Below are 17,386 nucleotides of genomic sequence, written 5' to 3' on the forward strand. Positions count from 1 at the left end.
CTGGTAGCAGGGCAGGGAACAAGGTACTGGACACAAATACAAAATGACACCTTTCAGGAGAAGCAATACTGAACTTCACCTAAAAAACAATAATCCCCAAAATGTGGTTATCTAAAAATGTAGAGTTTTGTAGTGCGGCCTGTCGCCACTGTGGTACAGCTCAAACGCAAGTCCAATCTGCACCGCTTGCCACCAATGTTAGACCCGGGACCCCGGGCTGGCCAAGGCTCACGCCAAAGTCAGTCAGAGACCACCATGTCTAAGGTCAGGGCAAGGGAGTTACACACCAAGATAACCCCTGCTCACCCTCTAGGTAACGTGATGCGAGCAGCAAGGCTAATCTCGGAGGCGATGTGTAAAGCGTTTGCGCGCGCACCCAGCATCAACACCCAAGGCCCACCACAAAGGAAACTCCACACAAGGTTATATAAAAAAATAGCCTTTGTATTCTAGCTAAAACACATTAGATAACACACATACTTTACAATGTGCCAACAGGCACGGGCAGGATTTACAAGGGATTATGTACAGGACAGGGCCACATGGACCATTGTCAGGGGTAGGCACTTTTAGAATTAGCACTTGTAGGTATAACACTTAGCACATAAACATATAATGACTGTAGCACTAAAAAAGTAAATGTAGCACACAACCAGTAATCACTGGTAAAGGTAAATACCTCCTACGCAACCCTAAACACTGTAGGAAAATCACGCAGGGAACTAGGACCTTATCATCAGTACCTATAGAAGGAAAACCATCACCTAAGCAGGTCACTTTTAGCAAAGGGGATAAATCAAACAATTGCACATGAGGCATTAAAACACATTCAGAGGTGCAGGTAGAACATTTGCGCAGGAATCACATAAGCAAGTAAATTACAATGCGCAGGGTGCATGTAGCACAACACTAGAATTGTCCCCCAGGCCAACTGGCCTCGCAAGGGCTGAAATGCCCTGAGTCCAAATGTCAGGGAGTGCTGCGCAGGCAGCACAGAACACAAAGCCTAAACGTAGCAACTGTCCACTAAGTGCTGGACAGTTGTGAATCAAAGATGGGCAACGTTGGAGCCTCGTGGGCTCAAGAACACACTGGGGTGGAACACCACGTGGGAGCCTCACAGGGCTCTGACCAAAGCACTCATGTCCCCATGAGCCTCGCTGGGCTCCAAATAAACAAAATGACCCTCGAGCCTCTCTGGCCCTAGAACAATTATGGCCAGTGAACATCTCTCAAGGCTCGAGAACAAATGGCGCCGTGAGCCTTCTTGGCTCGAAGAACAATGAGGCCGGGTCTGAGCCTCGCAGGCTCTCAAAACAAATATGTGGCGCGCTGAGCCTCTCGGGGGACTCAGGAAACAATGGCCCTTCGTGGGAGACCCTCACGGCTCTGCACAAGGGCGGGCACCTTGGAGCCTCGTGGGCTCAACTAGCAAAACATGCCCCCGGATCGTCGGAGCGGCCCTCTGCCAACTGGGGCCGCTCACAAGCACAAGGAAACTGCCCTCACTCGGAGAGAGCACACTGGGGGGGGGGGGGGGGGCACCGGCAATGTGCCCCGCCGCCCCCCTCTGCAATACCTCACACCGGGACCCACTCACCGGCTCTCCTTGGCGCCGCTTCGCTTCTCTGCGCGGCGGCGGCTCTCTTTCCTGGGCGGCGGAGCTCTCCTTCTGGCAACGGAGCCCCGCCTGCACCTTCCGCCGCCCTGCTCTTCCTCTCGTGCTTTGAGGCGGGACTTCCGGGTGACACCTTTGGATTCCGGGTCGTCGCGGGCAGCGCGGCGGCCCGTCTCCAGCTCCGTAGGCGGGGGATGAACTTAAAAGGGGTCGGTTCCCTCGAGGTAAATTAAAAAGTAGCGGCAAGGGCGCGGGACAAATGCCGGATGGGCACCGGCTCGGTCAATTAATTAATCCCGCACAGCACGCAGGGTAGGCACCTGCTATTCCCCACGCAAAATGCGGGGCGGGGAAGCGCGGAAATTATAGCAAAGAGCGCTCCCAAACGCTCTGAGTCAAATAAAGCGCTCCCAGGCGCTAGGAGGCAAAGTACAGCGCTCTCAGCGCTACAGGTACAAGCAAAGCTCCAGCAGGGTCTGGAGGCAGGCAGAGGGCAAAGCTGGGCCCAGAGCCAGCTCACTGGGTCTCCAGGCAGGGAGACAGTCCAAGTGGCGGTCCTCCTGGTCCCAGCAACAGCAGCAGCCCCCTCTGGCAAGGATCCAAAAGCAGAACAAAATGTTTGGGGACACAGCCCCTTCTTATACTGTAAATTCTTTTGTCTGAAGGTGCAGGGTGGGGGGAAAACAGTCGCAGCTGGTTTTGAAGCACCCTTGATAGCTCAACCACCCATTTCATTCACTGGCAGGGCTAGGGTCATCAGTCGCACCACAGGGGGTGGAGCCAGCATTGGTTGGGGAAAGTCCAGCCCCATCAGGGACCAGGTGCACCCCTCCCCAGCCATCAACATGCTAATCTCACACTCACCACCGGGCAGACCCATCCAGCCTTCCTGGAGCCAGGCTCACCAGCCAGCTCCAGCCAATCACACGCCAGGCATATTTTACATTAATATGCCAATTCCTAGAAGTGGCCCTTCCGCACAAGACACACTCATGCCACATACATCATTGCAAAGCATTCATTCTCACGAGCTCGCACATACCAAATTAGAGTCTGCACTCCCCACGCATCCGGAACTACTAGGGACACACATTCCCCATGCATCCCTATGGGAGAGCAGGCCAGCCTAACTACATGCACGCACGTTACTCTGGGACACAGGGAAAAAATGCTCAGAGACCAGAAAATCATTAACACAGATCACAGATTAAAAGTAAAAAGATTAGGGGTGAACCTGCCAGAAGGGCCAAGTCCAACAGGCCCCAGTCGACGACTGGAATCAAATCGATGAAAGGCATGTCGAAGATCTTGATGACTGAAATCAATCGGAAGAGTTTAAGAAAGTTTTGCTCGTCGGAAAAACTTAAATTTAAAGTTTCGAACCGTAGAGCAGAAGTTTCATCCGAACCAAATAGAGGAAGAAAAAAACAATCGGAGGATGGAGTTGATGCCCATGCGCACTATCGTCCAAGGGAGGTGTCACCTATCTCGTGACTACAAAGGCTTCTTCCACGACAATAACGAGGAGCAAGTATCCGAGCCTAACATCAGATGGCAATCTAATGCATAGTGGGGGGGACTCATCAGCAGCTTCAGTTTCCAGTCCTGTTTGTGCCTCTTCGATCTCCGCCAGTGATTTCTGGCAATTTGCTGCCCCTTTGGTCCGCGACTCCTGCCCCTTACGCCAGTCTCCCCCCGCCGCCGCAGCCTTTCGCAAACTCTGCGCGGCTGCAGCGAGGGGGGAGACTACACCATCCAGCGTCCTTTGCGGCAGAGGAGCCGCACACACCTGGTTCCCGCCCAGAGACGTTTGAAAAGGACCGAGAGCTCCCGCGTCGCGGGAGTGTCCCGGGAGTAGCCCGGGACAAAGGCGGGCCCGTTGTAGCCCGTTAGAGCCCGGAGGAGACCGGACCGGGCTAACCCTCTTTAAAGTGGAGCTTCAGCTACTAGATCAGCGAGTAACTGTAAGTACTTACCTGACTGGCTAATCGTACTGTAAAATGGCAGCTCACAATAACAGCAGAAGCAAAGTTACAGGGACCCTGGACAATTTCATCAACAGGGCGAACTCAGTTATTGACCAGGGGATTAGCATTATGGAACACAGGGTTTCTTTAGATCTTGCTCTAGCCAAAAGGTCATCTATGGGGCACTTTGCCAACGCCCAAACCCCAGATCCAGTGTTACGTCCAAACATTATCAACGTTCCCGTGACTGTTCATAGTTCATCCACTCTCCCGGACCAGGGTTCTACTTCTCCAATTGACCCGCTTCAAATATCGATGGCTATTGAGAACACTATGGCGCCTACCAGCAGTTCACCTGAGAGACCCAAAACCAGGCAACTTTGAGGGAGGCGCGAGGGGGCGATCCCCAAGAGGAAGCGGGGGTCTAAAGCTGTTGCTGGAGTCAGGAAGCCCAAAACTGCTAAAATGTGTCAACGACTGCAACCCAGTATCAAGTAACGTGGGGTCAGTGGACTTGACTCACGTAGAGAGAGATGGGCTGCTAGCATCGCCAGAAACCAACATAGGGGCACTCAACCTTGCTGCTATACCCCTGAAATCAGAGGTCCCAGATCTTGGCAATGTTGAAACACTGTTAAAATCAACTTTTAGATCTTTTGAAGATAGACTCGGACGGATCGAGCAGCGGTTATTATAAATTGAGAGAATAGCCTTGGAGATTGTGGACAACACAAAGTTAAAAAAAAATGTCTTTGGTTGATGCTCATCAGAATAATGCACAAGGAGGGAAGTGATAAACAGTACTATCGCACCTGTTTCACCATCCGATTTAAATGTACCCCCCACTAAATTCCTATCTCCTGTATTGCCAGCTGTTAACATCACATCAGGGGCTAATATTGTTAACCCCAAAGAAATCGCACGGGATTTATCTGATGCAGGCTCTGTTGGGGATATAAGAATCGATTTACCTCCAGAATCTAGTCCCTACCTGGTAGTTTTTACTGGGGTTCCTAGATTAAACAAGTCAACCAAGGAATCATTATTCCCCTTAAAAAATAAAACGGCCGACTGGCTAACCAGGCATAGACCACTCCCCAGAAATGTCTCCAGTAAAATTCTAATGGTGCGCAGATTATCGTGGGTGGGGCACAGGCCAAAAACTATCCAAGGAGACCGTGTAGTAGTGAATTTTAGGGACCCGCGCACTGTGGGGCATATCTGTAATTGGAGGAGCCCCAGCTCTGAGTCCTCTATCCAACCCCTCTCACTGTCATACTTTTACCCCCCTTCCTATCTTCTGGACCCGGACAGTGATTGGACACTGGTTACACGTCGGGGCGGGGTAAGGTCGGCTAGGGGCTAACCGCATATAGCTAGTCAAACCAATATACAAAACATGTATAGCGGATTAGATCTGGTTGATTGACTCCACCACCCCAGGGACGAAAGGTGTGTGCAATTCATCAGTGGCAGCCATGTACAATTAGAGGTCCTCCCCCCCGAGCCAGTAACTAGCACAACTTGTGGAACGAGAGTATGTCCCTGATTATTTTTTATAATACTGTAAATGTAAGAGGGGAATGCAGGATTGCTGATTTAGGCAATTTTATTAGGCATCACTGTGAAAATTTCTCCGACCGGATTCTCATCATGGGGGACTTTAATGTGCACCCATGTGGGGATCCTTTGAATACCGCAATGGGAGAACTAGGTTGGCACAGAATGGGAGGTCTACACTTTGAACACTCGGTTTGGGGTGAAAAGTTGAACCAGTTATTACATGAATTTGACCTAATCTCTGCTATGGCCCTGGTTGATGTTTGCAGTTTTCAGCACGTTCCTACATTCAAGGGGTACGGGGGGGTTGGAGGGGGAGGGTGGAGGAGATCAAATTCTTCTCTCGAATGGCCTAGAATCACTAATATCTGGCTCAAAATCCAAGAATCTTTATACAGCGACCACAATCCTGTTTGTATGCTGGTAACCTCTTAAATTTACGTGAGAAAGTTCAACATTGCGGGGTCTTGAAATGTACGGATGGCAGGCGACGTCTAAAATGGTCCAAGGTGAACTCGGAGATAATTTATGATAAAATTATTAACACTTGTGCCTCCGAGTTATCTCTATGTGCATCACCTGCGTCCATCCCGTCTGATATTATTTAAGCATTTGACGGGATTGTTTTAAAAGTAGGAGATATGCTATCCGTACCTTCTTTGGGCCCTCGGTGCAGGGATCTCAAATGGTTTGACCATTGATGCTCAAAATCAGGCCGTGAGTTAAAGGTAGCTTTGAAGTCCACTCCCAGAGATCCTACACTAATCAGGGTATTACGGCTGTCTTATAAAAAGGCCGTGGCTAGGCGTAAGTCAGAAATGAAGGTTAAGATCTGGCAAGATCTGTTGGACCCAAACACCCTCTGTTTGATGTGGTAGGGTCCAACTCAATTGGCACTAACATCACCGAAGATGAGTGGGTATCCCATTTTAGTCTTATTTCTAATAGTTCTCAGACTTTTCAGGCAGAAGTGGCTAGAGGGGAACAAAGTGTATCCCCACCAGTTTTTACAATAAGTGAGGTTAAGAAAGGTATCTTGGGATTATCCAGTAATAAAGCTCCAGGCCCAGATGGCGTGCCACCAGACCTATTTAAATCAAATGAATCGCTTTGGATGCCGGTTCTTACTGCCGTGCTTAATGCTGCCGCAGAATATGGCTGCCCTCGGTCCTGGGAGACATCCACGATAGAGCCAGTATTTAAAAAAGGAGATCGTAACTGCACCACCTGTTATAGGCCGATCTCCCTCATTGACTCGGTGGTCAAAGTAGTGGGTGGAGTAATCCTAAACAGATTGACTGCCTGGGCCAATGACCATGGGGTAATTTCTCAAATCCAATATGGGTTTCGGCCTGGTCACTCGACGATAGCGCAGTGCCTCAACCTGTATCTGCTCCTGGGGAGGTATACCTTGGCTAGGCGGGGTATCATTCACATGGCATTCATGGATCTCTCCTCCGCGTTTGACTGTGTCAACCGGGGGAAACTTAGGGAGGCCATGGGTTCCATGGGGGTGGAGCCCGGCCTGGTCAACCTCCTCAGGGACATGCATCAGGACACTAAGGCTAACGTTAGGTACTCGCAGGAGTTAAGAGTGTCCAGGGACTTTTAGTGTCCGCAGGGGTGTTAGACAGGGCTGTATTTTAGCCCCATTTCTCTTCAATTTATATATTAACAATTTGGAAGAGTTTTTAATAAATACTGGTGCTGATTACCCCAATGTTGGTCGTAAGGGTTGCCTGTTTTACTGTATGCGGACGACGCTGTCCTCCTAGCTAGGACCCCAAGAGGCATTCAGACTCTATTAAGCGCTTTTCATACTTTTATGGATGCCCGTAATTTAGCTATCAACAACACTAAATCCTATGTAATGCAGGTGGGGCAGCGTAATATTAAGTCTTACTCTTTCAGGGTCAACAAGGAGAGGGTCCCCACAACCAGAACATTCTCTTATCTGGGAGTTCTGCTTGATGATCAATTAAAGTGGGGACCGTTAATCCAAAAGAAGAGGAGTGAGATAACCAGGGCAAATGCTGCCATATTTAATTTTGCAAGGAAAATGGGCACACGCCGTATTGCTGCACTTTTAAAGATTTACCAGGCAAAGAGTGTGGCAATAGGTAGCTACGGTAGTGAACTCTGGGGGTATGTGGCAGCTAAAGATATTGTGGTGGCAGAGAATATCTTTCTGAAACAACTGTTGGGGGTCCCCATGGGGATCTCCAATTTAGTAGTGAATAAAGAAACAGGAACACCCCACATTAGTGACACTCTTGCAGTACGGCCACTAATCCTTTGGCTAAAATGTTGGCTAACAAAGACCTGCCTCTAAACCACCTACTCCTAAGGGAAGCATTATCTTTAGACAATATGCTAAAAATCTCATGGCTAAAATATTTAAAGGACTGTTTTACTGCCGTGGGGCGCCCAGAACTTTTCTTAAATCCTGATTCGATAAGATTTGTTGATGTTGAGGCTGTAAGGAAAATTGTACCTCTATCACATCAAATGAATCGGGATGAGATGGAACTAAATAAACTCAGCACCCGAAACCATGTCATGCAGAAAACCACCTCCTCACTAGACCTTATTTAACGTGGTCCATGACGGGCTTTGAACGGCATCTGTTAATTCGGTTCCGCCGGAACTATTATCATCTTTTGTTAGCCGTTCCAAGGGGTTCTCATAGAGGCCAAGTGCTACCGTCCTGCGGCTGCAGCAATGAGTCTCCGAGGATCTGGTGCACTTTTTATTCATTTGCCCCTTCTATGACTTACCCCGGAGGTTTTATTTAAAGCCCCTCTTAAAAAAATTGAATTTTACCCAGGTTAGACTTGCTCTCTATTATTTGCAATTGTTAAACCCTGAAAGCACTTTATTTGTGATTGGTTTTTTAAAATCTGCCTTAAGAATTAGAAACAGTAGGGAATGCCAACTGTTTATGTACCGCTGTAATTTTTACATCTGCCAATCTGTGATTGTTGTCACTAATATATATTAAATCAATTGGGTATTTTATGCTGTATATTCTGTTTTATCGTGTAATATTTATTATTGACTAATGTGCTTTTATGGTTTCCTTCTTCTGTCTGAAACCGTATAAAGATTTTGAAATGAAATAATGCATAGTGTGCGATCTGCAGCTCGAACATACAAAAACAATTGGTCTGAAGTTCAGTCTTGTACTGTGTGAATTAATTTGCTGACAACAAATGCATAACACTGTCCTCTGATTAAGCCTTACTGCTCGACCGCACAACCACAAATAGAGAGTGAGGTGCTATCTACTTTACCTCTGCCTACCTTTGGGGTTCCACTGGACTCTGTGCACACTATACCTCACCTTAATATAGAATATAAAGAGCCAGCTTCCCACACCCACCTTCTTCAAAACGGTGGGCATTGAAAAATGTGCTTCACTTTTCCTCCAGCACCTGGGTGGTGGAGTTGGAAAAGGAGGGCACACCTCTCTTCTCACTTAGTTTTATTGTCTGTTCTCGGGCTCCAAGTGGGGGTTTCTACCAGGGGCTCCCAAATGCTGCTAGCAGCAGAGGCTGCAGCCTCATTACAAAGGCAGCAAGTTCTTTGAAGTGTCCCTCTCGAGCACGGTGCTCTTCTTCGGGGGGAGGGGGGGGGAGAGGTGTGACACCTCCACCCCAGACGGGCTTTGTTTCTGGTCTTAAAGAGCATGGAATCTCGATCCAGGCGTCCAGAAACATGCCTGGTGGTGGCAGGCTGTCTAAAGAAAGTCAGAGATTGCACCAGGGTTGGTAGGCTTTCAGGGGGCACCTCTGAGGTGCCCTCCGAATAAATTTTGGAATAAATTCAACACTAGCATCTGTGTGAGTTTATTAAGAGGAGTAGTTTGGTAACAAATACTCCTGCATTCCGTGAAGCCATCATGGTGCTAGGGAACTAGACTGGTCGAGTATCTAGCCCATGTACTCTCAATGGTTTCCCTGGCACTTACAATATCCAAGAACAAACTTAAATATTGTTGGGGCATATCTGCTCATGCAGAAATGCCTGCACCTACGATATAATGCACCATGCATAGGGGCTTGTAAGGCCTGATAGAAGGGTGACTTACAACCTATACTATACATCGCACACAAGCAATGTGCCATGTCGACTTTATCGTTTTTGTTTACGCCAAGGTAAGGTGAATGTGTGGCAGTTGGCATGGCCTTGGTGAGGGGTCCCTAGGGGACTATCTTCAGTCCCAATGCCCTAGGTACAAAGGTACCATTTACCAGGGACTTCCAGGGGGATTGAAGTTGCAAATCGTAGTATAGTTTTTTGGGAAGGAGCTCTAGCACATAGGACCTGGTTGTCAGGGACCCTGTGAACTTTCAATTAAAACCACATCATGTTCCAGGCAAAAAGTATGGGGCTAACAATGTCAAAAAAGGCACTTTCTCACACTGATGTTCAGTAGAATATCAAAGCAGTAAGACTTGTGGCACACCTTTCTGCATGCACACAATCCTCACACATAGTCAAAACATACACCAACATTGAAAAGTTAGTAACAGAATATTGTGAAGAGCTTTCTGGAGAGGAATTTCAGGCACAAATGGGGATACTGCACTAACCCACATCACAACAAACTTACTTGACTAATGCCAGATTTCACCTGAAATTTTAATATACACCATTGCACAAATTCAATACCTGTGATGATTCATAAGATGAACTAAGAAATGGCAGACATATGTCCAGGACGTAACATGGCAGGTGCAATATTTGTGAATATGTGGGCATGTTCAGAAATTCAGTCAGAAAATATAAGATGTGCTTCCATAGGCAATTAAGCCTGTGCCTTGTCATTTTGCCACAGGGGCTTAGGGTGTGACTGGATAATAGCTTAAACAAGAGCAGTTCAGGCCATCGCTGTCTCGATCAGCTGACTATGCAGTTGTGGTTCAACACTTACCTGGATTGTCTGATGGACGATATGCTGACCTGCTGGCTGAGCAGTTGGACCACTCGGTAGCAGGGCAGATGCTGGTCTCAGGACTGTTGTCACCTTAGAGCTGGACATTACAGCAGCAGCAGCCGCACCTGCAAGAAAGAAAAAGCATACTGGTCAGAAAATTACCATTGAAAAGATAGAGTAATGCAACAAAGCATTTTCCCTCCACCAGGATAAACATAGTAAGAGGGGGAAGACTCATAGACTCGCATGTGGGCCTATGATTACACAACTATTTCCAAAATAAGAAGGGTGATTGCTTTGTCTGAATGGAATGATAAGACACAGGTGAAGGTAGCTGGTTCTGTCTATACTATACCAAAGTTAGGTATAGTGCGACAGTTGAGTGGATCCCCAAAGGTATCAGAGGCTAAAGTAGGAAATACCTTTCTCTGTTTTGTAGTAGTGTGGTTGAGCAGTCAGGCATATCAGAGGGTAGTGTAAAGCATTTGTTGTACACACTCATGAAGAAATGATGTCACATGTGTGAGAAGTTGGCCTGATATATGATGTTCACTAGTTCTAGTGATCACCTTGTATCAGTCCAAACAACCCTTATGGTGATTGGTTGTAAGTCAACCTTATTGACCAGCTATCCTAATGGTAGCATGGACAAAGCAGTCTTAGGCTAAACTCTTTTGGCATGTGAAGCCAGCTGTTTTACCACATATAAACCCTTGAATACCAAGTGAAAGGACACCACACAGGTTGTTATGGAAATAAACAAGTATTATTAACTAACATACACCTCTGAACTCTTTATGAGATCAGAGGGCTAAGCACATGACAATCTCTTAGGAAAAATAAGTATAAGTTGCACAAATTACAATGGTGCCCTAGGGGCACGACAAACCATATACTAAGTAAGTGGAATGTGAAAGTCGATAAAAGGAATGGAGCTGTCCAGAGGCTGTAGGATCGCTGGGACCACGCTATACTAAGGTAGGTACTAGGAGGCCCACGGAACGCATGTGCAGAGTGTGAACTCACACGCGAGATGCGTAACAGTGTCTATGGACAGTACAGTTCAAGAAAAAGGTGAGTACGGACAATCCTGACTAGGTAGAACTAAAACGACTGTGGAACTGGACACTAGGAGAGTCAAGCTACCCTTGAGCACCGAAATGCTCGTGTTACCTCACCCACAGGCTGCGGGTGCATAGGTGCTAAGTCGTGTTGGGTTCCAGCGTTGAAGTCTATGGAGCCTGGAGGAAAAGATGCTGCAGGGGGTCAGGAGGAAGATGTCCGGTGTGATCCAACGGTGGATCAGTGAAGAGAAGAACCTGAAAGCAGAGGGGACAATGTTCAAAGTCACTAGACAGTGACTGGAGTGGAACCAGGAGTGGAACCAGATGTCGTCGTCGCGATCAGGTGAGAGTGGACGCTTGTCTCTGCAGCCACGTGGACCAGGTGGTGTCTTCGACGACCAGGATGGAGGCACGAGCTGTCCCACGCAGGCTCTCGCTGTCGGCGGTGTCGGCTTTGGAGTCAACAGGCCTTGGCAAAGGCAACCCACGCGGTGAGTGGAAACAGCGCCTGGAGTGGACCAGGAGGGTCCGGGGTGCTCCTCTTTTGGAAGGGAGCAAGGGCCAGTCTGGAGCAACCAGACCAGCAGTGAAGATTTCGGAGTTCGTCGTCTAGGAGGTCACTAGCCAGCCGGCAAGTGACCAGACAACGCGCCGAGCAGCAAACAGGCAAAAGGGCCCCACGCAGATCTCGTGGATGCTGGAGGGCTGGTCTTCTGTGCAGGAGCTGCTCGGGTCGGGGCTTCTCAGTCCCCAGAGCACTTGGACGAGGATATCTCAGAAGTCGTGCTGGAGCGAAGTGCTGCTTCTTTCAAGATGGCCGGTCCCACGTGTCTCGTCGCACCCACGGATTTCAGCTGTGCTGCAGATGTAGGTAGAGGTCGGAGAGGTCTGGGAATCCAGGTCTCGTCGGGCTCTGAAGTCTGGATCCTTGAAGGAAGACGACAAAGGGAAGCCGCTGGACGCGGATGGTGCCTGCTTGTGCAGGGTGGACACTCCTTGCCCACAAGGGAGATTTCTTCAGTCTTCTGTGGAGCAGAACGTCGAAGTCCAGAGTTTCTTCTTGTAAAGTTGTTCAGGATGATCTAATCTGGAATGGGACCAGCTCCTACCTTTATCTGGCTAAAGGGGGCTGTACTACGACTAGGTCCCTCCTCTGGGTGGGACCAGGAAGGGGGTGGTTACACCCCCTATCCTTTGTCCGGTCTTGCGCCAGCTCTGGGGCTGGAGTGCCCCAGGAACTGGTTTAGACCGGAGTATGCACAGGGACACCTTGTGTGCCCCAGGCATGTCTCATTCCTTTCGGCCCTGTCCTACCTAATACACAAAATCCTGTCTGGGGTGGTGCTAGCACCTCCCAAGGCAGGAAACCCTTTGTCCAAGCCTCCCTCGCTGGAAGGACTCCCAGCAGCAGGAGGTCAGACCTGTGTCTGTGGTGGCAGTATCCATTTTGTGATGCTGAGGCTCGAGTTAACTTTAACCGGGGTTCACAGTTACATACATGTCGTGTCCCTCTAGAAGGGTGGAATGCTACCCCCGTCGCCAGAATTGGCGAGGGGTAGTATTCCAATTCGTATGACACCTTACTCGGCATGTTTTGATAATGCTATACTAAAGTTGGCAATAACCGCGAGGATTATAATGCACTTAAGAGTATATGGTATAGCGTTATCATGGAAACAGCTAAAGGACTTGGTTCCGAAAGCTGCTAGAGCACCATCTCACATAATTCCAAGCACTCTGCCTTCAGGATTGATATGGCCTGCCATAGGAGTGACTGATAGGAGGATATGTGTCCATTTTAGGGTTAGATATAGGGATACTATATCTAAAGCAAAGGGTGATTACACCACCTTGCCCCAGCTGATTGATCAGCCAGTTGTGTCAGATTAGGATGGCCAGCCAGGGGTGGCATAATACATGCTGCAGTCCCGGATAGGCCCTGGGTGCACCTATGCCCTGGGTACCTAAGGTACACTGTACAGGGACTGATAAGGTGACTCAGTATCCAATTAGATATGCACCTAAGGTACATGGTTGTCAATTCAGAGAGAGCAGTGGGCCTGGGGTCCTGAATAGAAGGGCCCCAGGTCAACTAAGTCGAAAAACCAGCAAAACACCAGGCAAAAAAGTTGGGGGCAACCATAGTCAGATATCCACCTTCCTACAACATGCTTAACAGACTGACTCCAGACCAATTGGTTTTATAAAACGTTATTATGATGTTTTATTTCTAGAACCAATATTGACTTAGTAGCAGGTTAGTTGAACTTTTCATACAATGTTACTTTTTAAAATACAGTGAGCACTGGTGTGAGAAAGTGGCTCTATATATACTGGACCAGAGTAAGGTACAGTGTGTATAGAGTTCACAAACACCCAGAGGTACAACAGAGGTTAAAGCCAGGTGTGACCTTACTCTCATAAGTGGTAGCTTGGTCGAGCAGTAAGGCAGTACCAGCGGACAGTGTAAAGCATTTGTTCTACACAGTCAGCAAAAGGTTTCACACATTCAAAGACTGAACTCCAGGCCAATTGTGTTTATAACAAAAGATATAGTTGTTTTATTTCTAGAACCAACAGGCATCAAAAATATACTGCTCTCAATATGAGAGGTTTCAGATGAGTACTTTGCAGAAAGGCAATAGACGTTGTAAAGACAATAGGTACAGAGGTTGCAGTAGGCAACATAATTCTACACACAATTTAGCATTGAGCTCAATGGATTCTCTTATATAAACACAGGTGATTACTTTGTAGATTACTTTAGTAATTCCAGGACTGGCTCCTAGGTTCAGTCCTGGGGTCTAAGCTGGAAACAGTTTAGCAAAAACGTTTTAGGTATTGTGATTTTTCAGGAATAAAAGGCTATTTTAAAAGTTCACACTTAAAAACTTTTCAACAGAAATCTGGCAATGTTTATCAATTGGTGAAAATTCAGGTTGCAGGTAAAGTACAATCTCGTTACTTTTGTAATCCAGTACTGGTCTCCTGTCCACATGCTACACACGAGAATAGACCGAATATATTGCTCAAATAGGATTGCAATGCAGGTGGTACATGCTACATACTTAGCAAAGACCTTCTCCAATCACAATCCACTGGAAATAGTAATTCATTGGGGTAGGATACCCACCCAACACTATTTCGCTGAGAATAGTAACACAGCATCAAATAGATTTGATGAATGGGATACCTTCAAGTCGGTCCTTCGCGGGAAGGCAATTAGCGCGACAGTGGGTGCCTTGCAGGAAGTCCATATGTCCCTTGTAGATATTGAAAGAAAAATGGATAGGCTAGAGCAGGAAGCTGCAAGTGACAATGACAAACGAGCCCCATTGCAAGAACCCAGAATCAGACATGCGGAAGTATTAGAATCCCTTTGTGTCATAGATCACCAAAAATACACACAGCTGCGTCACGCTGAGGTGGATAAGTCTGGGACGATGTTAGCCAAACTTCTACGGGACGATCCCCCCACTATTGTAATTAATGAGGTCACTACCCTAGAAGGGATAAAGTCATTACTCAAGGAGATATAAATGTGGCCTTTCGCCAATACTACGCTACACTCTATAGTGAACCCATAGGCAGAGTAGACACACAAATGGACACTTTTTATCCACTCTACCATACCCGCGATTTTCAGCAGACGCTCAGAAGGAATAAATAGGACCCATTACTAAATCCAAAATTAAGATTGCCATAAAAGGACTCCCAAGAAACAAAACTTCTGGTTTAGATGGCCTGCCAGCTGAATTTTAGGATATATACGCGGATTCCCTCGTACCCCAATTGGAGATTTTATATAACACGGCACTGGATAAGGGCTCCTTACCCCTCACTACAGCTCAGGCATTAGTGGTATCACTTCCGAAACCAGGACGGGACCCCACGGATATGGCCAGCTACTGTCCGTTATTATTAGCGACGGAATATAAAATACTATTAAGGTGCTAGCTAACAGACTCTTGCCGACTCTGCATAAACTGATCCTTATCGATCAGATTGGCTTTCTGCCGGCCCACAGTACGTCATCGAACACCAGGAAATTACACCACCTCATGACAGAAGCTCCAAGCCGCCATGAACACGTGGGATGTTTATCATTAGATATGTGTCAATCATTCAACACTATTATTTGGGGCTACATAGTCAGAGCACTAGAGAAATTTGGCCTACCGGAGGATTACATAAAATGGCTCCATCTATTATACGATGCCCCTACGGCTCGAGCACGTACAGGTGGAAATATTTCGGCAGAATACCCGATACACAGAAGGACGAGGCAGGGCTGCCCATTATCACCTTCTATTTATACTGGCCCTTGAACCTCTGGCGCTTAAGGTGCGCACATTACTCCGTGACATAGGCATAAAGATAGGGAACACTACGCACTTATTTTCTGCATATGCAGACGATATTATCCTGCATCTTCACGATCTTCGCTCTACTCTGGACCCTCTCATCAAGGTATTTGAACACTGAGCAAAATTCGGGCCCTGCCATAAACCCAGTGAAATCACACGTATTCTTCTTCAAAGAGCAAGTGAACCCTACAGAAATAAAATTTGGCACTACAAAGTTACAGGTTGCACAACACACGTTCAAATACTTGGGTATCCAAGTTTATCAAACGCCCGTAGACATGTTGGAGGGTAATCTTCACAGAGCACTCTAGTATTTCTTTCTGGACTACCTTACCGTTATCAGTCACAGGTAGAGCGGCCATAACAAAAATGGTGGTCCTCCCACAACTACTTTATTATTTCCCGAACCTACCAATTGTGATACCACATTTAAATTACTGAATACAATGTTAATTGATCTTATATGGGGATCTGGCAGACGACGAATAAGTCTAAAGAAAATTACAGCTCAGCACAAATGGAGGGGGTTTGGGTGTACCAGACCTTAGAGCGTACTATTACGCTTGTCAACTACAATGGCTGTTCTTCTGGACTGAGGGACGGAATTGACAAGAGATAGGATTTACGGAACAAGATATAGACAAAGGAGCCTTACATGCCCTGTTACTGCCCCGAAGCAAAACCCCACAACATCTCCCTCCTTTGCTACGCACAGCATTACAGTGCGGAAAGCGGCATTACAATATACAAGCACGCCTCCTGCTTATGCCGATAATATCCCATTACAGGGAATACCACTGTTGGGTGGACAAATAACAAACCGTAGGATAACATCTTGGTTAGACGTAGGGATCAGCTCTTTGGCTGACTTGTTCAGTGACGGGATGCAATTGGATCATGATCATTTTGTTAGAGAGACAGGAGCACCTGCCCACTTATTTTTACTACACGCTGCATTGACAATACGTTTAAGCTCAATGGGTCACACGGACGCAGGAACCCCCTACACATGAACTAGTCAAATCCCTGTACTACATGGGTAGAGGTAGACATCTTATCAAGTTGTTGTATGTGGGGATACGTTCCCACACAAAGGTTGATCTAACCTCACTGCGTGATATCTGGGCAGAGGACATGGGTCGGGCTCTAGAAGATAAGGAATGGGCAAAAATCATAGAACATCCCAAAAAAACAAAGATGCGAAATTTAAAATTATGCAAACCATGATCCTACATAGAGCTCATCCCATCCCCCACAAATTAGACAAAATGTTGCCACAGACGCAGCATTACTGCCCCAGGTGCCATACGGAAGGTGTTGACTTTATACACATGCTATTGGCGTGCCCACGCATACGAGGGCTTTGGGACTTTGTTAGGCGTCTCACGAACGAGATCACACACCGGGAGACACATGATGCTATAGAGGAATGTATTCTAGGCTTGCAGAAAAAACGCGGCCAAATACAAAGCATAATATCGATTTGTAAATCTGGTGCTTATCTTAGCAGTACGGTCCATCACTGTGAGATGGAAATCAATGACAACACCCACTGAACACGCATGGCACAGCGAATTAACCCGCTGGGGCGGGGCAGAGAGTGCGGTAATAAGACGGGAGGAGGTGAGAGGTCTGCAGAAAATTCCAATAGCACTAGAATAGGATGTTATAATGGAAACCTGTTAAGCACTGGACATAGATTTTAATAGTGCAGTTAGTAACACACAATTGGGCAAAATGGACAATACCCTAACCCGAACAGTCAGAAACAAGATGTAAGCTTATTGCAAGATGTATTGTAATAAGTCCGAGCAGGGTCAGAACAAATGAGCCGCCATCATAAATGTTCATAGGGCTAGTGGGAGACGGAC

At 47.2% G+C, this 17,386-nt stretch overlaps 1 protein-coding gene across 1 annotated transcript in view; it reads right to left on the reverse strand.

Annotated features, from left to right (window-relative positions):
- SAP130 (Sin3A associated protein 130) overlaps nucleotides 1-17,386 on the reverse strand; it is a 988,428-nt gene that overhangs the window by 915,902 nt on the left and 55,140 nt on the right. Inside the window, exon 6 of the mRNA XM_086942556.1 lies at nucleotides 10,082-10,209. Coding sequence (XP_086798682.1) covers nucleotides 10,082-10,209 — 128 coding nt within the window. The remainder of the gene's footprint in view (nucleotides 1-10,081; nucleotides 10,210-17,386) is intronic.

The sequence above is a fragment of the Lissotriton vulgaris genome, chromosome 11 (genome assembly GCF_964263255.1).
Source record: "Lissotriton vulgaris chromosome 11, aLisVul1.2, whole genome shotgun sequence".
Lineage (NCBI taxonomy): Eukaryota > Metazoa > Chordata > Amphibia > Caudata > Salamandridae > Lissotriton > Lissotriton vulgaris.